The sequence below is a fragment of the Acomys russatus genome, chromosome 2 (genome assembly GCF_903995435.1).
Source record: "Acomys russatus chromosome 2, mAcoRus1.1, whole genome shotgun sequence".
Lineage (NCBI taxonomy): Eukaryota > Metazoa > Chordata > Mammalia > Rodentia > Muridae > Acomys > Acomys russatus.
In genome coordinates this window covers 63288549-63314435 of record NC_067138.1, presented here as the reverse complement: position 1 = coordinate 63314435, position 25887 = coordinate 63288549, and the positions used below count along the sequence as shown (strand labels likewise).

The 25887-nt window shown below is 42.6% G+C and overlaps 1 protein-coding gene across 1 annotated transcript in view; it reads left to right on the top strand.

The window, feature by feature from the left end:
• The window catches only part of Abca1 (ATP binding cassette subfamily A member 1), a 124188-nt gene extending 105133 nt beyond the window's left edge, over positions 1–19055 (top strand). Inside the window, exons 34-50 of the mRNA XM_051162082.1 lie at positions 372–477; positions 1519–1593; positions 2082–2251; positions 3759–3936; positions 6305–6420; positions 6531–6675; positions 8271–8394; positions 9933–10062; positions 10413–10533; positions 11293–11355; positions 11995–12101; positions 14146–14287; positions 14586–14720; positions 15562–15665; positions 16186–16278; positions 16909–17152; positions 17738–19055. Coding sequence (XP_051018039.1) covers positions 372–477; positions 1519–1593; positions 2082–2251; positions 3759–3936; positions 6305–6420; positions 6531–6675; positions 8271–8394; positions 9933–10062; positions 10413–10533; positions 11293–11355; positions 11995–12101; positions 14146–14287; positions 14586–14720; positions 15562–15665; positions 16186–16278; positions 16909–17152; positions 17738–17878 — 2194 coding nt within the window. The 3' untranslated portion in view covers positions 17879–19055. The remainder of the gene's footprint in view (positions 1–371; positions 478–1518; positions 1594–2081; positions 2252–3758; positions 3937–6304; positions 6421–6530; positions 6676–8270; positions 8395–9932; positions 10063–10412; positions 10534–11292; positions 11356–11994; positions 12102–14145; positions 14288–14585; positions 14721–15561; positions 15666–16185; positions 16279–16908; positions 17153–17737) is intronic.
• Positions 19056–25887: the final 6832 nt, after the last annotated feature.

Genomic DNA, 25887 nt, shown 5'->3' with positions numbered 1-25887 from the left:
TCTTCTACGCCCTTCCTTCAGGGATCAGAATCCAGTCAGAGGTCCACATGGTGGTTCCCATGCCAGGGAAGACGAGATCTGTCTGTAATCCCCATCCAGCCTTGAGGACTGTGACCAGCCCTGACTTCCTGTCTGTGACATGGGTGCCTTACTACATGTCATTAGCTTCAGGCTTCTTGTTGAGTAGCAGTCTTGAGAATCAGCACAGGTAGATTTCACCAGAGGAGGCAACATGGAGCTGTCCTTAGCCAAACACTGGTCCTAATTTGAGTAAGAAATGGCTCTCAAAGAACCTCGTGCACTGCGGTGTCTGCTGCTCAGTGATGGCCGAGGGACACGGCCTGGGTTTTAATGGCAAGCCCTTCTTTCAGGTATGGCGGGTTTTCCCTGGGTGTCAGCAATTCTCAAGCACTTCCTCCGAGTCACGAAGTGAATGATGCTATCAAGCAAGTCAAGAAACTCCTGAAGCTGACCAAGGTACAGCATCCATCCCGAGACGTGGCAGAGAAATGGGGCTGGAGCTGCCGGGACATTGTAGTCGTGGCAGGAACCCAGTGTTGTGTACAAAGCCATTGCAGACAGGCCAGGCTACTCATACCACACACACACACACACACACACACACACACACTTAGGAAAGTATAGGTTAAAACTGAGCTCAGAGATTAAAAACTCTGACAACAGCTAAGCTGATGAAATTAGCCAGTGGGGAAATGAATTGAATTTCAAACAAACACTTTCCTAAATCAGTCATTGACTAGACAGGAAAAGTGACTTAATTTACTTCCTAGGCTGGTGGGCTGGTCTTCGAGACTAGCAAAGCTCACATTCATCTCTCTCTATCTCAGGTTTCCCAACTTGAGATGGTCAGGTGGCATGGCCTCTGGGGTCCTAGACTATAGTGGTGGGCCTAAAGTGGCTACCTTTAATACTCTAGCTCTCCTTTAAGCCATAGGCTGTATCTGCAGGGACTGCGGATTTTAGTTCTGGGATGATGCCAGAAGACTCTGAAGGATCTTGGGAATTTAATTTTTTAATTTTACTCATGTGTATGGGTGGTTTGCTTGCATGCATGTAGGCATGTACCATGCATTGTACCATGTGTGTGCCTGGCCCCACAGACACCAGCAGACAGTATCGGCTCTCCTGGGACTGGAGTTACAGATGGTTGTGAGCCCTCCAAGTGGGTGCTAGCATTTGAACCTGGATCCTCTGGAAGAACAGACAGTGATCTTCACTGCTGATCCATCTCTATCCCAGAATCTTGGGGATTTAAGTTATAGGCTTTTTTTGGTGGGGGTGTGGTTTTTCTTTTTCATTACTTGTGGCATCGTGGCAACATTCGTGCTGTGGATTCTGGTTACTTGGTGCCCAGGAACCGCATGTCATGGCTTGAGATTTAATTTCAATGGATGAAGTGGTGGTAGTCTTGGTCTACAATAGGGCTGTCTCATTGCTTGTTATCACCCCTCATCTGTGTGAACAAGCACCTCTGAGGCAGGATTCTGTTGTTTACAGGACAGCTCTGCAGAACGGTTTCTCAACAGCTTGGGAAGGTTCATGACAGGACTGGATACCAAAAACAATGTCAAGGTACAGTCTTGCCTGTGCTCTGCTGGCTTCTTAATAAACAACAACCCTGTGCTCCTGAGGTCTCATGGTTGAGTAGCTAGGGACCTTTGTGGTGGGAGAGAGCAAACCTCATTTTACCAGTGAGACAATACAGCACAGCCCTTTAGAGACTTAACATGTGAACCACTGTGGTCTTTGCCTGAAGCTACTTAGCATGTGTGTCAGTCTCCACTGTAGCAGGAAGGCAGTAACCATGGCTACCTCTAACTTTATGTGGGTAACTGGTTCAAAGTGTCAAGTCTTCACACCGTGCTGGTCCCGTGGCCAGTGGGTCAGTGGATCCTTTGTCTCTAATGCTTTTGTTTGGTGTGTCACTAACTGGAATTCCTTTCTGAGGTTCCCATGCATGGTGTGTGTGTGTGTGTGTGTGTGTGTGTGTGTGTGTACACACTCACTTCTGGAAGCACGGTTTGGCAGCACTGCCTTGAAGTTGCTCTGTTTTACTTCAGGTATGGTTCAATAACAAGGGCTGGCATGCCATCAGTTCTTTCCTGAATGTCATCAACAACGCCATTCTCCGGGCCAATCTCCAGAAGGGAGAGAATCCGAGCCAGTATGGGATTACTGCTTTCAATCATCCCCTGAACCTCACCAAGCAGCAGCTGTCAGAGGTGGCTCTGTAAGTGTGTCTAAATGGGTGGGCGTGGCGGTGTTAGGGCAACTGTGCACCTAATGGATGCGCATGGTGGTGTTAGGGTGACTATGCACCAGTGGGTGGGTGTGGTGGTGTTAGGACAACTGTGCACCAATGGATGGGTGTGGTGGTGTTAGGGTGACTTTGCACCAATGGATGGGCATGGTGGTGTTAGGGTGACTGTGCACCAGTGAATAGGAGTGGCAGTGTTAGGGTGACTGCGCAACAGTGGATGGGAGTGGTGGTGTTAGGGTGACTGTGCACCAGTGAATGGGAGTGGCAGTATTAGGGTGACTGGGCACAAGTGGATGGGAGTGGCAGTGTTAGGGTGACTGGGCACCAGTGGATGGGAGTGGGAAAAGGACTGCAAAACTGGTTGTAGCAGCTAGGGATAATTACATTGTATAAGCTTGGGTTGATCCAGACTCTAGGCAGAAAATGATCGGTTTACAGATCGGCTGTCAATCTCTCTTGACTTGAAGAAGGAAGACCAGCTCTGTAAAAATCATCACACTTGATGAACTCATATCAAATGAATTAAAATTGTTAGTAAAATCCTGGAGCAATTAACTCACCATTAATATTTCATTTCCTTGGAAATTGGGTTTTTAAATTCAGTGAAGCATGCATTTAATAGTTTCTTTCCTGAAATATGTATATGTGTGAGTGTTGCACACATATGCATGCATATGCTCCTGTACATGTGCATAAATTTTAAGGTCAATAGAGTCTTGGGACTGAAAGAATCTGGATTTAAATCTAGTGTCTAGGTTTCCTAGGTATTAAGTGAGGTAATCTGTATACACTCATACAGCTGGCGCCGCGCTGGTAATCAGGGTGTTAGATCCCCTCTCATACGTGGGAATGGCACCTTACTGTTTAACTACTGTGGACTATTAATGTTGGGCATCAGGATCTTTGCAAGACTCTGTAAATGGGATTTTTGTATGTATTAGACTGTGTTGGACTGATATGTATGTATATGTTTATGACTTTTTGTATGTGTTAGCCTGATAGATGTATCCTTTTGTTCTCTGCTTATATATAGTCACATGATTAACTTGTATGTCTCCCTTCTTGATAAGATTTCTCCCTCAGCTGGGCATGGTGGCACACACCTTTAATCCTAGTATTCGGAGGAATTGAGGCCAGCCTGGTCTACAATGTACGTGGCAGTTTACAACTCACAGCTCTAAGATCAGAAACTGGAGAGAAGGGAACACTAATTAGACCACACCCACATCTTAGTTCTGTGGCTTCATTATGGGAGTGGACCCATTCTAACATTACAGAAACCAGTTTTACATTTGCATTGTTGTTCTTTTAAAATGTCACTTGAAGATAACTAGGTAGAGCCCTGAGATAAAATCTCTGGTGACCGTGTGTTCCTGTCCCCACTGCACTTCGGTTGTGCTTGCGTCTGGCTAGTTGTTCACCGCGTCCCCAGCCCCATCAAAGGCTCCGCTGATCTTTATTGCCTCTTCCCTTCTAGGATGACCACATCGGTCGATGTCCTGGTGTCTATCTGTGTCATCTTTGCGATGTCCTTTGTCCCAGCCAGCTTTGTTGTGTTCCTGATCCAGGAGCGGGTGAGCAAAGCCAAACACCTGCAGTTCATCAGCGGTGTGAAGCCCGTCATCTACTGGCTCTCCAACTTCGTCTGGGACATGGTGAGGACGCGGGACCTTCCATCTCTGTACGGATCTCGATGGGGACTAGGAGCTCACGGGGCTGAAGGAAAAGCAGCCCTTCACTAACCCCAGGAAGTATCCCATTTACTCTAAAACTGTATGGGACAGGAAAAGGGAGAGGCAGCTGAAGAATACATCCACGACACCAAACGTCATGGTGGCTCTAAAGCTAACTGTACATCATGGGGCCATCTGACTGCTGTGACTACGGTGATTGCCGTCACCTTACATTGTACATTACAGTTCACTATCAAAGGAAGCCAGGACGGGAACTCAAGCAGGGCTGGAACTTGGAGGCAGCAGCTATTGCAGAGGCTATAGAGAAATGGTGCTCACTGGCTTGCTTCTTATGGCTTGCTCAGCCTGCTTTCTTATAGAGCCCAGGACCACCAGCCCAGGGATGGCACCGCCCACAATGGACTGGGCCCTCCCCCATCAATCACTAAATAAGAAAATGCCTGATGGGTGTATCTTATGGAGCATTTTCTCAAATTAAGTTCCTTCCTCTCAGATAACTCTAGCTTGCGTCAAATTGATAGAAATCTAACTAGCACACCCTTTAAAAATGAGAACAGAATAGAAAGACCTTTATTAAAAACCTAAGCCAGGGCTTCTAACTTAACCGATGGGCTTTAACTTAGAGTCAGGGTGTTTTCCCCCTTACTAGGGAAGCCACTTGTCACTGAGAACTCCATACATTGTGCCAGCATCTTGTCACTGAGAACTCCATACATTGTGTCAGCATCTTGCCTGTCCATTGCAATTTATCCATTTTTGTATCAACTATATACTGTGCTGTTTTTTGTTTGAATTAATATGAAGTACTTTCTAGAACCCTGAACTTCCAATTATTGGCAAGTCAGCTTAAACTATATTCCCTTGTGGCCTTCATTAATTCTAAGCTACAAAAAAAAAAAAAAAAAAAAAACCACACACACACACACACACACACACACACACACACACACAAAACAAACAGATCTAATTCTTTGCCCAGTAAACATTTCCTCAGACTTTTAAAGGCAACTCTCATTAAACAAACTTTTCTCGCAGACGAGATGATGTATGAGAGTACACGGGGTCTCTAAGACACTGTACAGACATGAGTGATGATGATGGAGATAATGAAATTGCATATGCTAATTACACCAAGCCTCTAGGACCTGTCACTCTCCTCATCTGATTGCCTCATTTATCAATATTCCTTTTGAAAGGCAAAGCCCAGAATTAACCTTGTGTTCAGACCATGGTCTAGAGAAAGCTAATCTTTCTCTCATACTTTTACTGCAGCTCAAGGTATAGCATTTAGAAGTATCACTGACTCATTTCAACTTGGTAATGATCGGAAACCTATTTCATATGAATTATTGTTAATTAGGGTCTTGTTTATTTTATGCTAATGCACAGAATCAACGTTTTTTGAACCTAAACTTTTTTTTTTTACACTGCTATCAAACTGCATCCTGCCAGCATTCGTTTGCTTTCTTTCATCCTAATCTGGCAATTCATTCATTTACAATACAGAGTGCTCACTCATGGCGTGTCTGATGGTACCCAGTGTCTGGCTGTGCCAGGCAGAGGTCATGGATGAAAGAGCAAGTCCTTGACCTCAGGGACATCACTAGTACTCTCATGTCCCTCCCTGCCTAAGAGGCTGGAATCTGCTGCGAGCATGTCTTTATTTGAATAGCCGATAAACATATTAAATAGGACGGGACTGAGGCAGTCTGAAGCTGCCATGCTACCATCTGCCAACCCGCTATCACCTCAGTGCGTGTGCTTCTCTCTCTCTCTGTGCCAGCTATGAATTTTCATAATTGTCCCCAGGTCAAGTCTTTATTTCTTCATTTTAATGCTTGAAGCACTGTCAGGACAGACTGTAAAATTATTCTTGGTGTGATGAAACAATTTTGACATTCATGTTATGAGTGCTTATCTCACAAATAGATTACATGTGAGATTGAACGCGGGCAGACCATAATATAGCATTAATGATGGAACAGACACAATCATCTCTGGGTAGAATAATGGAAGCTCATTTACCTCCTGTGAAATTTAAACGACTCTGCCTGAGAATCCATCCTTCAGGAAGTTTACTGAGCGTGACACCTTGGCTTAGCTGTGGGAAAGACAGAAAGGGCATGCCGTTTATAAACTCAGCCGAGGGTGAAATGCTTGTCAAACTGTATTGTCCCGAATTTTGATTAATAGTTTATGTGGCCTCATTAATTCAAAGTTACTCTCCAACATGTTTATCTGTCCTTTCTTGTCTGATGATGGGGAAGACTTGGGGTGTGTTGTATATTTGACCCAGGGGTCCACTTTATTTTCTTATTTTCTCTTTTAGTGCAATTATGTGGTCCCTGCTACGCTGGTCATTATCATCTTCATCTGCTTCCAGCAGAAGTCCTATGTGTCCTCCACCAACCTGCCTGTCCTAGCCCTTCTGCTTTTGTTGTATGGGTAAGGCAGCTCCGGGCGGAGCTCTCTCCCAGTTGGGCAAGGCATATGGTACCCAGTGCTTGAGGGAGGTCAGAAAATTCCAATGGATGCTTATTTTTGTGCCTCACCAGGTGGTCAATCACACCTCTCATGTACCCAGCCTCCTTTGTGTTCAAGATCCCCAGCACCGCCTACGTGGTCCTCACCAGTGTAAACCTCTTCATCGGCATCAATGGCAGTGTGGCCACCTTTGTACTGGAGCTTTTTACCAGCAATGTGAGTGGCACAGGCAGAACACCAGCTGTCTTGCACTTGGGCGCCAGAGGCTACCCCAATCTTACCCGACTTGTCTGTAACATTGACACCACTGACTGACTACTCTGTGCTTTGGCAGATTCTGCCTACCCTAGTTCACATAACTCTGTTTCTGTCCTGCAATACCTTGTATTTCTCTGGTTAAGTATTTCTGCTTACTTTGATTTTTTTTTTTTTTCATACTTCTTTCTCTTTCAGTGCTGCTTTGGCAAAGACTGTATTCTCTCCTGGCTTTATTTTGCTACGTAGACAGCACTTCTGGGGGTTGCTGTCCAATCTTGAGGCTTTCCCCACCATTGCAGCATCTTGTTTTTAATCTCTTCAATCTACACCCTGAATGTTCCCTAGAACTCAGTTCTCCAGTTCTCACTGCCTAGTGGATGACTCCACTTAAATTATTTACAGATACCATATACCAGTCACACTGTTAACAGTCTTTCCCATTAGGACCTATTGTTTTTCTCGTCATCCCTGCTTACTTGATGGCATCTCCACAGTTGTTCATGATGCCTCTGTTGGGTCCATAGTAGATGCTTTGCTGCTTATTCATTATGTTATTCATCTGAGCCTTTCCAGTTTCAGATCTCATAAACAAGACAATTTGCTTTTGTTCAGCAAAGCCTTTAAGGTGCTGTTGGTAGGTGTACAACCCTTGTTGGTCACAGACTACCATATCCTCTCTCAATGCTTGGTAATTTCAGCTGTGTTTTCCCTTAAACTACCATACTCCTGTAGGCCTGCCTTGAAAGGCCCTTCTTTCACAGGGCCTGGGAGCGCCTACCATATCCTTTAAATTTTCACTCTAATGTGACACTTTGTTCCCTTGCCCTGTGAGGTATATGCTTTCTTCTCCCTGGACTGTCAGAACCCTCAGTTCTTCCTCCAGTGCAACACACATTTGGTTATGTCATCATTTCCCTTTCATGAGCTTCTTTTTCTCTGAGTGAGACATTTAACATTTGCATCTTCCATGCACTGGCCCAAACACATCCAGCAAGTAACAACTTAATCAACTGTTCCATTTATTTTTCTATTTTTACTTTATGTGTATGGGTGTTTGGCCTGCATGTATGTCTGTGCACCATATATGTGTAGTAGAGGCCAGAAAAAGGAGTTGGATCCTCTGGAACTAGATCTATAGCCAGTTGTGAGGCATCCTGTGGGCACTGGGCACCAAATCATGGTCCTCTGCAACCACTGAGCCATCTCTCCCACTCCAGCGTCTTGGTGTTTTGTCAACTTTGTCATATGGGGTCATAATACATTCTTCTAATGTATTTGAAATTTCAACAAAATCCTGAAACTCAAATATTGACATAGATATGCTTTTTAGAACACTTAGCTCGTGGTTGGTTGTGGATTTGTGTCTGATTAAAAAAAAAAAAAAAAAGTAGCCATGGTTAGAAGTTTGTTTACTTTCCCATACTCAGCACCATCTGCTTTTTATTGGTATCTGAATCTGGCGCTTTGCTTCACATGCGTGATGCTTCCGACCTTGATAGGATGTTAGCCTACTTGACGAGTGGTACATGTTTCTCTCTCCTTCTCATCTCTAGAAGCTGAATAACATCAATGACATCCTGAAGTCTGTCTTTCTCATCTTCCCACATTTTTGCCTGGGGCGAGGGCTCATTGACATGGTGAAAAACCAGGCGATGGCTGATGCCTTGGAGAGGTTTGGTGAGTGAGGCAGTGGCAGCAGGAAGCTTTAATGGAGGTGGTGGTAGTTTTCCTGGGCCTCAGCACTCTGAAGGCTGCTTTAGGAAGAGGGTGGGACTGGGTACAGGATGTCTGTCTCCCTCCAACACCCTTCAAAGGCCAATAGCAACATGGCTGGTCTGTCCTGAGTTTTATCATATATCCATTTATTTGTGCCTTTAATAGCACTGAGATAAATGGAAAAAAAAAAAAAAAAAAAAAAAGAAAGAAAGAAAACATTTTTGGAAGCAGGAAAATGCTGGCATTTCTTTGGAACTAATACATAATGCTACTGGTTGAGTTTGTCACAGCACTGGATAAATCATGCCACAGCTTTGGCAATTAGATCAGGCCAGAGATTCAAAAACAAAAGTGCACGCTTTGATTCTACTAAGAAAACCATGGGTATGCTCATTTACTGTGGTGTATGTAGTCTGTAAAGAGAGAGAGTATTGAAGTTTTTTCCTACTTTTATAATGGTTAAAATATCTCCTGCCATTTGCTAGTCATTTGCTGGTTAATTTGGTTAGACATGCCATGCTATTTAACATATACAAGGGACTTTTTCAGGTTAGCACTACAAAGGAGACACAAAGAACTAAGGGATTTTTTTCTAACACCGGCTAATTTAAGCCACTAGGTTACATTAACTGCTGTAGAAATGGGAATTTTTGCCATGTGGCTCCATGGCTTGGCTGGTTAAAGCGCCTGTCTCGTAAACAGGAGATCCTGGCATCGACTCTCAGTGGGGCCTTGTGTTTTCACATCTTTCCTACCAATAAAATGGAATTGTTAAAATGTTACCTAGTTTACCACATGTAACCTGGGAGAAATGGGAATTTTCTGAATGCGTTTTCGTTACTTTTAAAATTTGGAACTACAAAAAAATTGGACCCCCAAGAATTATCCAGGATTATTGGCCATATTAGATAAGTTTATTTGTGGCGGGGGCATGTCTCATTAAAGGAAACCTTAGCAATCCCAATGAAGTGACAGATCTAATGTATATTGGCTGTGAAATTCTGACCTGATACCAGGTTGTATTATAATTCTTCAAATGTAATCTCAAAAGTAAATACCCTCGTTACTCTTCTTTTTTTTTTTTTTTTCTTGTCGTGGTGTTGGCCATTGGTGTTTCTAGAAAAATTACACGAAATTGATCCCAAAGCCGAGGAAAGACTGACTTCCTTACTTTTCTTTTTCTTTCTTTCTTTCTTTTATTCCTTTTTTTTAATATAAAAGGAGACCTTTAATTTTTTCAAGTGTTAAAAAAACCCAAAACTCAAACTTATGCTTAAGCTGGCCTTGAAAGTTAAGTATAATATTTATTAATTTTAATGAAAAACAAACAAACAAGCAACAACAACAACAACAAAAAACCCACCTGTAACCCAGTGCCCTCTCTGTGCATAGCACTATTCTAGGTACAGTCAAAGGGCATCTTCCCTTCAGAAACAGGAAGTAGGGCCATAATTACTCATGCCTCCCCTCTGACCAGATGTCTACATTGTATTTCGCAGGAGAGAATCGTTTTGTGTCTCCACTCTCTTGGGACTTGGTAGGACGAAATCTTTTTGCCATGGCCGTGGAAGGGGTGGTGTTCTTCCTCATTACTGTTCTGATCCAGTACAGATTTTTCATCAGGCCCAGGTAAGCTTTTTCTCAGAACTCTTGGAGCAACTAGACAGGGGGAGAGGGGGCGCACATGTCCTGGGTGACAGCACTGAGCTGAACTCACACAGTTGAAGGCGTTTTCTTGTTGTGAGTGCCCTCAGCTTCCAGCCCTGTCCACCCTAGAAACTGTGGACATTTATATAGTTCCTGATTGCTTCATGGCTCTTCTTGCTGTAGGCAGTTTACTATATATTTGTGTAATAATATAAACGTATGTGTAAAAATAAGAAAAGAAAAATTGTTTTAGGTACTTGGATTTTTGCCTTAGAAAGTAGCTGAAATGGTTGGTTGATTTTTTCCCCCCCCTTAATAATGTTTCTCCTAAGACCTGTAAAGGCGAAGCTTCCTCCTTTGACTGACGAGGATGAGGATGTACGGCGGGAGAGACAGAGAATTCTGGATGGTGGGGGGCAGAATGACATCCTGGAGATCAAGGAGCTGACCAAGGTGAGAGCAGCAGCCTGAACCCACAGAGCTGCTCTTCTTGTTCTCCATTTTGTCTGCGTTGTGCTCATTTGCTTATTTAAAGACAGCAACAACAACAAAACACAGCAGCACCCAATGCTTCCCAAAGGTGCATCGACACCAAGCTTTGCACTGTGGAGCCCTCATCATCATCATCATCATCATCATCATCATCGAAACATCCTGCTGAGAATACTCTTGTAATGCAGTTCCCGCTCTTGGATTTATTGATTTTGCATATTTTACATTTATGTTAGTTATTAAAACACACCAACATGGTGTGTCTAGCCAAGGTGTAGAGAGTAAATAGTTGTAAATAATAGTAAATAATTTTGAGTTTCATGGCTCAAAAAGTAACTCTGCCTCCATTGCTCAGAAAGATGGCCGGCTTCAGTCCTTCCCAAATACCATCACCCTCAAATTTTACTTTATGGTATTGGAAACATTATATTAGGTGTTTCTACCTTATGTAATTTAATTTTAAAATATATCGCTGTCATAATTTTTAAGGCTCACATTAGAAATTAAAAAAAAAAAAAGAAATTCAGTTTTGAGTTTCAGAGTCAGCTAAAAGGCACTTGTCATGGAGACAGCGTGAGGCCCTTGGCACACCCAGTGTGTGGTGCAGCCTTTTGACGAGTTCTGTGTTGTGCTGTGTGGTTCAGAGCCCCCTTCTCGGCAGTTGCCTGGGTGAACCCCGAGTCGCCAAGGTGCATGACTGACGGGTTTCCTTGGTTGCAGATCTATAGAAGGAAGCGGAAGCCTGCCGTTGACAGGATTTGCGTTGGCATTCCTCCTGGAGAGGTAAGAGTGCTGGGTCTGTGTTGGATTCTCTCTGGTAATTCAGATACCGTGTCTCCCAAATCAAACAACAATTTCTGTAGCGATGGCAAGTGGCTTCTGAGGCTTCTTTATTTGTGTCTGTGAGAAACAATCAGCCACGGAGAGAGTGAAAAGCTCTTGTGTCAAAACCCAGAACACTTGTAGACACTCTCAGGTGGTGCAGGAAAGCATACCCATCTAGACCATGCTTTGGGGATCCATTGAGAGAATTAAATTCAAATGGGGCAAAAAATAGATTTTCTCTTTTTGCATGTTTTGACTTCTTTTATGTTCTTAGTTGTAGTTCTTAGGGTAGGTGGTGAATTTTGTCCAGTTCTTTACTGCTCTTCACTGATTGACCTTGCTCTCAACTTGATGATTCAGTCTTTATGAATTCTTTATAAATTATCTGCATACAACATGGCCCACACATAAACACATATTCCCCCCCCCCCACACACACACCTGATATCTGAATATTGAACACTTCTCATTGACACTTAAGAATGATACTTGGGGATCTGTGGTGAACCAACTCCAAGCCCAGGAGACAGTCTTATCGGCAGTTCAGACTGAGATTTAGGAGTTCTCTCATACCGCTCACCAAGTCCTGCTTTTCAGTGCTTTGGACTCCTGGGAGTTAATGGAGCTGGGAAGTCAACAACTTTCAAGATGCTGACTGGAGATACGGCTGTGACCAGAGGGGATGCTCTCCTTAACAAAAACAGGTGAGAGGAGAAGCAGCCTGTCGTTGCTACAGAGAGTTTCTGTCTTCGGCTTTAAGAAATATGTGGTTATTTTCTGACTATCCATCCTAGTACTATAGTTCATAAAAACATTGAAATCATTTGGGTCAAAAGCTTTGAAATCACCTCTAATTTCACTACCTAGAAATAATCACTATTTTTACATTTTCTTTCAGTTTCATTCTACCCTAAAGATTTATTTAGGTATGATTTATATACATATAATTTACTTGTTCTGAGAGGATGGATCTGTGATTTTAGTAAACTCACTGAATTATGCAATCACAGCTGAGTTCTAGAAGCTTTCCATCTGCCCAGGTCTCCTTTGATACATGTAAATGGGTCATGAAAGCACAGCACTCTAGATAGTTGCTGAATTTTTATTGTTAATTGGTTTATAATAAAAACTTCCCAATGGGTTACATAGTCTAAAATCTAGAAACTCCATTAGGTAAATATCTTTATTTGATCAATTCCTTACAAATGTTGGGCGTTAGTTTCTGATATTTGTGGTGTACATATGTCCTTGTAGATAATTTCCTCAGAAAATTCCCTACATGGTAAAGGGGCATGTATCTGTCCAATTACCCCCTCTAAAGCATGTACCAATTGACAAAGCCACCATAAATCCATTTTCTTTGTGGTTAAAGCTACATAGCAAAGACCTGTTAGATGGTATTTTCCTTGAGTACTCTAAAGATGTGGGGCTTCTCCTGGCTTTTATGTGAATAAACGTATTAGATATGCCTTTTCAACTTTTCTGATCATGCCCTTGTAGAAAATACACTCTACATTTCAATGTAGTACATATATACAGCCACATAGGCACACACACCTATACCTAATGAATTAAAATGGCACCTACTGTGACTACTTGTAATCTACCCTAAATAGTTCATATTCTAGTCTGTGTCATGCCATTTAAAAAGTACTGGCTGTAGCCTGCTAAATTTATTTCACAGCCCAGTAATGGGAGATTGCTCACATTTCAGAAACACTGCATAGAGGTACAGCCAATACTGTTGTAGAGTCGGAAATATAATGAGCTCATCCATCTCTTCCTGTCTCTTGCTGATTTATTTTTCCGTAGCAATCTAAAGGAGCCTTTAAAGAATAGAAATTGTGGGAATAGCTATGACTGCCCAGTCTTGTTCTGCTACTAAGTTCCTGGAACATGTAGAGTGACAACAATAACTGGCCCATCCTAAGGTTTATCTCAGCTACTGATTATGCAACTCACTTGGGCAGCATGGCTGTGAGAGCCAGGCACCGTGTCCATGAGAACCTTAGTTATAAGTCTTGAGAAGACTGAAAGTCCACCTCCAGACTAGGATATAAATGCCAAAATCTTCAGATAATATTAACTGTTCGCTTGGTAAACTTCATAGCACTTAGAGGTTGTGTCCCCATAGGTACAAGTAAAATTATCCATATATATATTTTTTCCTGTTACCCATGTTGGAGGGTCTAAAATTACATAAATAAATAGAGGAATAAATGGGAGTATGAATTGTATATTTAGTGGAACCTGAATGCTTAGAACGTGAATGTTAAGGCTGAATCAATGAATGGGAGCAGATGCTAGTGAGAACTCATGCCCAGCGTTTCTGGGCCTTAAGTGGTACCAAATAATTGTGAAGAAGACTAGAGTACAGGGGCGCTTGATACATATGACCAGCTCACAGAGTCAAATTTGGGATGGAGACATCATGTTAAAGTTCCAGACTGGTGTACTGAGGCTGTTGGCAAAGACTGTGCTGCAGTTGCATACACTCATTTTGAAACTGGCCCAAGCCTTCAGGATGTAGATGTAGGCAGGGAGGAGATAGGACACGTACTGCTATAAAGAGTTGACATCCTAGTGTCAGAACCGCTATTCCTCCAATCAGAAGCAGGCATATGTTTAAGCATGAGCGTGCTTGTGTGTGTGTGTGTGTGTGTGTGTGTGTGTGTGTGTGTGTGTGTGTGTGTGAATGTCAACCCAGATTGTCTCATCAGAAAGCTGACTGGTTGTCTTCCTTTACAGCATCTTATCAAATATCCACGAAGTGCATCAGAACATGGGCTACTGCCCTCAGTTCGACGCCATCACAGAGCTGCTGACTGGGAGAGAACATGTGGAGTTCTTTGCCCTCTTGAGGGGGGTCCCAGAAAAAGAAGTTGGCAAGGTATTGTGGGAACCAGAAAAGCAGACAGTCTCTTATGTCGCATCCCTTCACATGTGACAGCAACCTGAGACTATTTGTCTTTGTTCATGCTGCAGTCTCTGCATTCCCTCTCACGATGGGAACCAGGGGGAGGGTAGGCAGAGGCCAGGGGACAGGACCCACCACATGAGTCCTTTCTTCCTCCTCTGGGTCCTCAGAGGTTCCTGTGTCAAGTGTAAGAAAGCCTGGTGAGAGTACTGAAGCAGACAAAAATCAAAGGTTTTTGTTTGTTTGTTTGTTTGTTTGTTTTTCTCTCTAGGTTGGTGAATGGGCAATTCGCAAACTGGGCCTCGTAAAGTATGGAGAGAAATACGCCAGTAACTACAGTGGAGGCAACAAACGAAAGCTTTCCACAGCCATGGCTCTGATCGGCGGGCCTCCTGTGGTGTTTCTGGTGAGTGTGTGGGTAGTGAGTATGAGTGGAGGGGAGGGAGCTCGTCTTCCATCTTGAATAGACAACATGGTTTATCTGAAGGCACATGCGGGCCATTGCTCCCTTGGCATGGTGACGGCAAGTCAGTCTGCCGGTGACTCCAGAGCAGGCTTGGAGAAGCAGGGAAAGCTTTGCCCATAGCACGCTGGGTGGCTCTGTCGCACCTTCCCGGGCTCCCAAGGAGACAAGCTCCAGACAGCTCGTTTCCTTGCCTTGGATAACCCTACAAGTATGGCTGAAGCTGAGTGTGGGGTTGGAGTCTTCATGAGTCTGTGTGCCCCCTCCAGAGGCTTCAGGATGACCAAAGTAGCCCTAGTTCCGTACATACAAACAAACAGAAACCAGACCAGACTGGCCAGTGACCCTTGACCCTCACTTTGTAGAGAACACTACGGGCATAGGAAGAAGCCTTGGGTTGAGGCTTTAATGTCATCTTGACCATGTGACTGTGAAATTTCTCTAGGGTTAGCCAGGGTAACAGAACAAGGAGAAAAAATAAGAGTATTACTTTTATGTAAATCATACTCTAACTTCAAAGATTATTTTGGACAGAAAGTGTTTTGTTGTTGTTTTGTTCTGTTTTTGTTTGTTTGTTTGTGATAGGGTGTCCTGTGTAGCCCTGGGTGGCCTGGAACTCATTATGTACACTAGGTTGACATTGAACTCAAAGATCCATATGTCTCTACCCACCCAGCACCCCTTGCTGGGAAACACAGCATGAGCTTTAGCATTAAATAAAAAAAAAAAATTATCCTTGATATTTTCCCATCAAATAATTAAGCTCATTTTATTCTAACTATAGGATGAGCCAACCACAGGCATGGACCCCAAAGCCCGGAGATTCTTGTGGAATTGTGCCCTAAGCATCATCAAGGAGGGGAGGTCCGTCGTTCTGACATCCCACAGGTTTGTACTAAATAGTATTGGCTTCCTCACTTGTGACTGTATTTGGTCATCTTATACAAATTAGAAAATGAAGGCAAAGAGTGAAGCAGTTATCACCTGGAATTATCCCACTTAGAGATAACTATTTTTTATCATGTGTCTGTATGTGTTCCGGCGTTTTCTTATGCAAGGCCATATGCACTTAAGTACTTTACAAGCAGAAATGTAATTATAATGTGTATATTGAAAACATGGTTTCAAGTCCTAACCTTGAAGTGTGCCATCTTTTCTTGTAGCTCTGTTGTATTTATGAAAGTCTACTTTAATTGATGTAACTACTCTTTGTGCAAACATTTGGATTACATCTACCTTTCCACACTTGTAGGGCACATCATAGATAAGAATAGCATTTCTGTATCAGGGCAAGAGATACCCTAAGATGATGGGGACTTCTTCCTTGAAGTGCCAGGTATCGTGGTGGTGTTCCGATGCCTAGAGGAGCATCTCTCTGACAGGAGAACCTCACTCTGTTTTCCCACAGTATGGAAGAATGTGAAGCGCTTTGTACAAGGATGGCCATTATGGTCAATGGGAGGTTCAGGTGCCTTGGCAGTGTCCAACATCTGAAAAACAGGTAACACAGATAGTATCCTTGGGATAGCACGTGGTGAAAGGATTGGTGTTTATTCTTTGGCCAGTGTATGCATGTATCTTAAAATAAAAACAAAGGAGTATAGGAAAAAGAATAATGGGCTTTGAAGTCTGAACAGGCAGCATTCCAGTTCCGACTTGGCCGTGTAGTGCTTGTGTGATTTGTAAGCAAGTTGCTTGACCTTTCTTGAGAGCCAGCTTCCTGGGATTATTATGAATTTTGTTATCAAAATAAAATTTAATAACTCGCATGTGATATTTGGGTAATGAGGACACACACTGTGTAGTTAATACAAAGGGGTTCACATTTTTGCCTTGCTGTAACCAGGAGTTAACTTTGGGCGGGTAACTAAATTCCTTGGGCTTCTGTTTGTGTGTCAGACTTCATAGTTCCACATTGAGGATTTGATGAACTCTAGTATTCAAGGCTCTGTGACAGCACACATGACTGGGTGTTTGGTAGATAAAACTGCTTTCTTCTCTCTGAAACTGTTCTGTGGGGCTCCCAGAGACCTCCCTTGTTCTTGGTATAGGTTGAGTTGTCAGGGCTAAGTGTATCTTGAGTAGTTTCCTAGGAATGCTCCATTTGAATGTATTTTCTTCCTGCTTTCAGGTTTGGAGATGGCTATACGATAGTTGTACGAATAGCAGGGTCCAACCCTGACCTGAAGCCTGTCCAGGAGTTCTTTGGACTTGCCTTTCCAGGAAGTGTCCTAAAAGAGAAACATCGAAACATGCTACAGTACCAGCTTCCATCCTCCTTGTCGTCTCTGGCCAGGATATTCAGCATCCTCTCCCAGAGCAAAAAGCGACTCCACATAGAAGACTACTCCGTCTCTCAGACAACACTCGACCAAGTAAGCTTGCAGTCCAAAGTGCATTTAGCTGCAAGGTTAGGATTCCTGGTCCTGTTTCCCCACCGTGAGCCTGAGAGCAGTTCAGCCTGTCTGTGCTTTGATTCCTTCTTCGTTATTACTGCCTCTACGGTATAAATCTCGATGAGCACACACAACTGTACTCTATACAGTTATTGTAACTTTCACAATAACTACCATTTATTGCCTATCAACCACAAGCCAGGCACCTTATCTCTTCTGAATAACAAAATATACCAAACCAAGCTTGACAGTTAGTAGGTATTCACCAACTGGTTTTTTCCCCCCTTTTCCTTTTAATCAAGCCTAGATAGCCAAAGTGGATGAGCGATACATAGATGATTGAGCAGTTGGTGATGTGGGGGTAGTGTAGAAAATAATTTTTAAGTGCTTTTGATGTTTTTCAAGTATTGTTCCTTTCACACTGGGTTTTCTAGTTCAACTACTCATTCAATTCTGTGTTCTCCTCCTACCATCCTAGTTTCAGCGTAAGAAAAAAAAATTCAACTACAATAAGAAAAGAACAAGCCCAGGGGCATTCATGAATGTCTGTCTTCCTCTTGACAGGTATTTGTGAACTTTGCCAAGGACCAAAGTGATGATGACCACTTAAAGGACTTGTCGTTACACAAAAACCAGACAGTTGTGGATGTGGCCGTTCTCACATCCTTTTTGCAAGACGAGAAAGTAAAAGAAAGTTACGTATGAAGAGCCCTGCTTACACAGGGTGAATGGAACGAAAGGGGAGCTACATCTTCCTTTGCACTGTGTCAGGTGTTCTGGAAGAAAGAGTTGTCCCGCGTTTCTGTGGAGAGAAACAAACTGGATACTGTACTGACACTATTCAATGCAATGCAATTCAATGCAATGAGAACACAATTCCAATACAGGGGCAGTGCCTTTGTAGCCTATGTCTTGTATGGCTCTCTAGTGAAAAATGACTTGAAGTTAGTTCATTACCTTATACAGATGTGAAACTCTGGTATGGAACCAGACTCTCGGGGTTTGGATTCATACTTTTCGTTCCTGTGTATTCTCAATGGGATTGCAACAACAATCCATCAAATAGTCATGGCCAGTGATAATCGAAGTCAAAGGCATGCACGTCCTCATCCACTCATCTGTGCTGAACCACAAAACTGGTTTCCTGGTGACACATCCATTGCTGGCGATGAGTGTGCCAGAATTACTAGTGCCAAGTTGCTCAGAAAGTCTGAGGCACTGAGGTGTGTCACAAACACTTTTTTGTGAAAGCCGCCCGGCTGTCTGTGGACATCATTCAATATCAGGTGACAAAATGGTGCCAAGCGTGACTAAAGCCCCACTTTGGTTCTCTCTCTGATGAGCTGCTACTGTGGCTGTCTTGTGCAAAATGTGGATCTCTCTAACCACAGGCGACTTGCGCTTGTTGTTTGATGTTGCCCGCACTTCGAGTCATGGGTTGCCAGGTCATATTTCTGAGACTTTTTCAAACACATTAGGTCCTCATACGAAACAAAAGATCAACAGCAGACTGCTGGGGCTGGAAGCTGCTGAGTTCAGGGTGTGGTATGAAAGGGCTGGCGCATTTACACGTGGGAGGTCTGGGTCTGTTTGTACTGCCTGCCTGCTAACACAACATGGCACACTGCATCTCAAGATCCTTGGTTATTTGACACACATGTAGTATTGTTTCTAACTGTTTGAATTAACCTAGAAAATGAAAAGATGGAATTTTATTTTGACTTTGCTATTATTAATGTTATTTAGAATTTTAGGTTTTATCAATGGCTTTTGGAAGGTTAGAACCACATATGTAGGTGCTGGTGGCAAAGAAGAGTGTGGCCACACTGCCTCAGGCCTTATTTTCTTGGTAAATTTGCAGATGGAATGTCCGACTAGTGCTGGTGACCAGAAAACAAACATGACAGAGAACATCTCATGCCATATTTTAAGATCAGGTTAGAATACTGTTCATGTCATGTTGTAGGTTGAGTATCTTTAGAGTGTGGATTGGAGAGGGAGGGAGCTAGCAGATGGCACCATGTATTCAGCTGACCGATTCCCAAATATAGATGGTTTTGTAGAATCCACTGAAAAAATATGGCCAAAGCCATGCCCACTTAACAGCATCAATATAAAAGCCAACAAGGGTCGCTAAACAATGAAGCCTCCATGGAGAAAACAGCTAGCTTGAAATTTCTTGGATACAATTTATGCTTGGAACCTTTGGCACCTTCAAATAATTGACCTTTCAGGGTTAGACACCCACCCACTCATCTGACAATCTCCAATGTTCCATCTTTTTAATCATTAACCAATCAAGAGAGAACAATCAGCAAACTGTTCCACATGGAGTATTTTCAAAACTTTTAAAACCCAGGTTTAATTTTCTTATCTGCAAGTAATGTAAACATGTTATTTCATCATGCTCAGTGTCATCTGTATTCATGCAAAACAAAAATATGAGTGAATTCCTGTATGGCAAAGTTCAAGTGAGCTTTTGCTATCACTAGCTTCTTCAACCTACTCAAAATCTAAACAATAAATTTGGAGGTATAAGGTTTCAGATCTATTTCGAATTAAGCATGTTTATATAATGTTATGTAACTCATTGCTTGAAAAGAAAAATTACCATTTTGATAGCATTGTCAACATAGGTTTCTAAGATGACAATGAAAATGTGTTTCCAATAGTTATTGGCATACTACTGTGTTATATGTAATCAAAGATACACAATTCAAAGAAAAAAAATCTTTATTTTTCAAAAAACAAATGTTAGTTGGCTTTCTCACCCCACTATTATATTCTAGTATATTTCATTATACCACAGCCTTGATCAAATCCTTGTTTTAATTGCTCTGATTTCTGAGTCCACATTAAAAACAAACAAGCAAACAAAACAACAAAAAACTAAGGCACTGTGAACCGTTAAATTTTTTTTAATTCAATCTAGATTTAAAATCTTTTCTGAAGCCAGAGACAGTCTATAGGTATTGTGTTACTTTTTACGCTATCCGAATAGCTATCTTCAAATTTCCTGTGTAAATATAATTATTTGAGAGATTATACAAATCAATCCTATCTTCAAACAAGATTTTTCTTATATTCCCTATGGAGATGTCTATGTGACTTTAGAAATTCTCAAGTTCAAACACTTCTGATTTACTTTAGTTGTGGAAAACTTACTAACTGTGAACATGAGAAACACAAAAGAAAGAGAGTCCTTTCTCTATACATATCCAGCACAATTCATTATGAGAAACAAACAAACAAAAAACCCTCATACTGCTGTATTTAGGTATCTGTACTGAAAGCATATGCCTCTTGACTATTCAATGCTGTACATCATTTTCTTTTTGTGTATAGGAGTCATTGACTTAAAGGGATTGTCTGTTGTCTTCTCATGGTTGTGTATATATATATATATATCAGGTAAAAATTGTTCCAAAGAGCCACATGTGTTATGTAAGGGGAACCACTTTGATACTGAAATACTAATTTGTACTCTTGTTACTATTTACTGGTAGTAGTGTAATGCCACAGTAATACTGTTCTGATTCAAAACTGTTGCATCTCTTTTTATAGCACATTTGTATTTCCATAAGGATTCGGTATGCTCCTTTCCCCTGGACCCTAGGATGAAGCTGGCCTTGCGCTTCTTTATCATTGGCCCTCGTTCCAAGCACTTTATGCTGTCTGTAATGGATCTATTTTTGCACTGGAATACCTGAGATTTGCAAAACTAGACAAGAGTTTCAGAGCAGATTTCTAAGTTAAATCATTTTCATTAAAAGGAAAAAAAACTGAAAAAAAAATTTGTATTGCCAATAACTTTATATGAAGTGTTTTAAAAGTCTGTTTCTATGTTATGAGTCACAAAATAAAGCTGTGACAGTCCTACTGGTCTACACGTTTACTTTTGTGCATCCGTAGCACCACCTGCTGTTAAAGTGTTACAAAGCCTGGAACGGAAGCTGTTTTAGTCACTAGCGTAAGTTTTAGGAAATAAGGGGTCAGAGGGTTTCTAGACTACTGACTACTGACTGTTAAACTGAAGACACTCTGGGTAGGCTCCCTGAATGAAAACAGAACGGGCTCTGTGGAGGCTACAGAAAGGTAGGCCTTGGTGATTATTCAACTAAAACTGCAAAGGCACAGCATCATATGTACTGGAAAGTGCTGCGGGGGGGGGGGGGGGGGGTGATGGCAAAGGTCCCCATGCCTAGAGAATAGAAATTTGGAAAAGAAAATGATACGGGAGACACTGGGGTTGGTTTCCACCCCCTCCAATCTTCCAGGCCTCAGCACTAAGTAGAGTACTCACAGGCGGTGCTCTGTTGGGACGCTGGGGATGTAGTTTTTCATGGCTCATTAAGAATCAGTCTCAGGGGCTGGAGAGATGGCTCAGAGGCTAAGAGCACTGGCTGCTCTTCCAAAGGTCCTGAGTTCAATTCCCGACAACCACAGGGTGGACCTCAACCATCTATAATGAGATCTAGTGCCCTCTTCTGGAATGCAGGCACACATGCAGGCAAAACATTGTATATATAAATAAATATACATAAATATAAATAAAATCTTAAAAAAAAAAAAAAAGAATCAGTCTCAGAAAAAGAGATACATACTTTGCAGTTTGAAAACTCCCCAATTGGTCTGTTCTATAGTGACCTCCTCAGAATGGCTAGGAGGACATGAAGGAAGTGGTCCCTTTTCAGGGCACATGTCAGAATTTTGCATGCAGGTTCTTGGCTTTTAAGTAGGGCTAGAAACCTGCTCAGTATCTGCCGTACAACTGCATCTTCTCCTACAGCTCTCATTAAGGTACTTTCATGAGATAACAAAACTGTGCCTGTGAAAATTCATAATTGAGAGAGTGAAAGGGAGGTTAACAGTTACCCTGGATGAAAATACACGTTACCCACAAATTTTGACCAAAACATTCAGAAAAACAAAACAAAACAAAAACCCTCTAAAGTTCCAGATTAAAAACCCACTCTGGACTAGGGCATGTATTAAGTTTGAAGGAGCACAGGAGAAAATTAGCAATTTTGCTCAATTTGTGAAATACTGGCAACCTGCCCTATGAGGTAAGTCAAGATGTTTTACATGTTGAATAAATGATACCTCAGAGAAATTTGCTTCAAGATAACAGCTAATTAAACAACAAATGGTTCTCCCTTCGAAGTTCGGTATCAGTTAAACTTGTCCTTGGTAAATCTTCTAAGCATTGTTATTTATTAATTTAGCAAATATTTACTGAGCTTTATATGCCTGCCATTCATCTGGGTTCTGGGGATACAATGTTGAGGGAAATCGAATTTATCCTTCAGTGGTGCGTCGGTGAAGGGCAAATGACAGTGGCCAGACACACCCGGTACAGCACGTGCTTTGAAGAGTAGAAAACATCGTGATTGGTTAACAATGGGGAGAAGTCAGAAGCAGCATGTCTGAGAAGAGGCATCTAAGCTCAGATCTGAACAAAATGAGCAAGGGCAAGAGTAGAAGGTGGGCCATGCAAACATACCTGAAACACACAATAGAACAAGCACAACTGGGAAAAGCGTTGGCTTCTAAGGAGCCAGAAGAATGCAATGTTGCTGGAGGAAAAGAAGTAGGGGGTGGTGTCAGAATCATGCAGCCTCCTTGAGCAGTTGTGTCTTATTGTTAGGATCGTGAGGAGCCATGGGGTTTACAATAGGGTAACAGGCATGGCCTGATCAAACCCTGTTCCAGAAAGTGTGGACTTGGATGGGAAGAAGGGACTGTATGGGCATGAGACGGCAGTAAATAGGAGGCGATGGTGGTAACCACACACAGTTAGGGAGGGTAGCATTCAGTATGTAACTCAGAGCCAGGAACACTTGCCCATAGGCTACTGGAGCTCCAGGGCAATGATAGAAAATAAAAGTGGTCACATTAACAGTGTAACACATATACACACACACACACGGGGGGGGGGGGGGGGAGAGAGAGAGAGAGAGAGAGAGAGAGAGAGAGAGAGAGAGAGAGAGAGAGAGAGAGAGAGAGAGAAAATTAGCTCACAACTTTATAATTTTGGAGATTGAAAAGCCAAGAGCAGGTGATCTCCTTTAAGCCTCATGGAAAATGGAATCATGGTGGCAGCAGTTACAAGATGAAGAGGTCACACAGCAAGAGAGAAATCCAAAGAAATCCAAAGTTATAAACAACTTACTATTAACATTTGGATGTAGTGAGCTGTTGCCACGTGCTCACGTAGTTGAACACACGGTCCCCAGCTGGTGGTGCTATTTGGGGTAATATTAAACCTTTGAGGACTATAGTGAGGCGCCAGGCTCCATCTTCTGTCTAGGTGTATGCTTCATGATCTTACCCAGATGTGAGGCCCTCTAGCCGTGCATCCCCACCTCCATGAACCATCATGTCTTCCTTACCATTATTTACGGTACGACTAAAAACCATGAGCTAAAATAAACCCTTCCTTTCTTGTTTCAGTCAGGCACCTGGGCGTAGCAATAAACAAAGTAACCAATATAACTCAACTTCAACCAACATGGGCCCCAGAGATAGTACATTAACCCTTTCCAAAACTGGTACCACCAATGACCTAACCATTTTCCATTGGGCTCCACATCTCATCCCTAAAAGGATCAAACTCCAGCCAGCACATGAATTTTTGGAGAGGAGGTCACATGAAAACTGTATCTAAGGAACAGCACATCTTGAATTTTAATACAGTCAATAAGTGCTTGCAGACCACTTACCATATGCCGGGTGCTGATTGGTGATACCGCAATGATGCAAACAATGCCCCCCTCCCATGATATCATGGAATTTAGTTTCTAGTGGAAGAAGAATACAATAAAAACCGTATATAACTGAATACTAAAATGTCAGCTGTGCTAGTAAGTGACATAATGTTGACTGCATAGCTTAAGCATTTGAATAAGAATGGCCCCTGCAGGCTCATAGATCTGAAAACTAGGTCACCAGGAAATGGTACTATTTGAAAGGATTAGAAAGTGTGGCCTGTTTGGAAGAAGTGTGTCACTAGAGGTGGACTTCATTGGTTAAGGACCCATTCCAAGCTCTCTCTTGCTGCGGCTTGCAGATCTGGCTGTAGAACTCAGCTCCACCCCCAGCACCTTGCCTGCCTGTGTGCCACCATGCTCCCCACCATGCTGAGAATGGACTAAAGCTCTGAAACTCCAAGCCAGCCCACTTAATTACTGCTTTCTCTTGTCGGAGCTATGTGCTCTTGGTGTCTTTTCACAGCAGTAGAACACTAAGACACTTCATAAGGCCTTTAAAGAGCATTATATTAGGAATTAGGGTTTCAGTGTGTGAATTTGAAGGGGGAATATTTTTCATTCCATAGTAAACAGGGACTTATTTTTAAGCAGGGCTGTCAGGGAGGGCTGCATGGGACTGTGGGGGTAAAAAGCCCAAGAAGATGTGGGAATGATCCATGAAGATTCATGTCTAAGAAAGAAGATTCTAGGCAAGGGGGAAATAGACATCAAGGCAAGATGAGAGATAAGGGGAAAAAACGCTGTTTAAGTCACCTGGAGCTGACGGAGTGGAATGACACTAAGAAAGGTATCAGGGGGACAAGTCATGTAAGAGCTTGTAGGCCACATTGAAGGACTTGCGAAACTGACTCTAAGTGAGACAGGAAGCTATTGGAGGCATGGAGTAGGGTAGTCAAGTACTGTTTTATAGTTTATGTTTTATATCCTTCTGGTTGTGTTGAAAATAGAGTAGGATGATGGCAGACTAGTTAAGAGCTTCCTCTTTAAATCCCAATAATGATGGGCTCAAACCAGAATGAAGAGTGGCTACAGGGATGTGAAACAATCTAATTTTGGTCTTGGGCGTTTGCTGATAGCCTAGCAATGGGGTAATGACCTGAGCAAATGCACAGGATGGGAGGTGTCATTCACTGAGACAGGACTTGTGGGTAGAGATTAAGAGCTCAGCTTTCGACAGGGGTGACTTGAAGTTTCTAATATATTCAAGCAGAGGTGTTAGACTGGCAGTTCAATGAGGCTGAGTTCCAGAGAACGCATGTACAGTGGCAGTTGAAGACATATGAGACATAATCCAGGAAGTGAGTTCAGGACAGAAAAGAAGCCTAGGCACCGGCTCTGGAGTGTGACATCACTGGAGATCAAAGAGACAAGGGGGGGAGTCAAAGACACTAATGACTCAAGAAGACTCAGCAGCTAGTGTTTCTGGGAGGAAGAAAGTATTTCTAGAACAATAAAGAGGTCAACTGCTAGGAGGTCTATGAAATGAGAGTGGGAGAATGAGTCTGATGCACGTTTTTTAGCTAGTGAGGTAGTGAGGTGCTTAAGAGAGACTTAATTAGAGACTGGAAGTATGACACTTCTTTTGTGTTACTATAGGGGTAAAAAGCAAGGCAGGGTGTTTCTTTTCTTAAGGTGGGAGGAGTGGTAGCATATTTGTATGCTGAGAAGGGATAAGAGTTGGAAAAGCTACCTTCAGAAGACAGAAAGAGCTGTAGCCATATCATCCGGCTACTGAGTGGACAAGTGGACAAGCTGGCCTTTGCCAGGAGCAGAGTAGGAGAAAGAGTACGGCATGGGGAGCTGCCTGCAGACAGTGACAGGAAGTGTCAGTGTGTACCGTCTCTTGTGATTACTTACTTTGTTTCTAGGGAAGAAGAAAGTTCAACAATAGAGAATGAAGTCGAGGAGCAGAAACTAGAACTGTTCTAAGAGAAGAAGAAAATC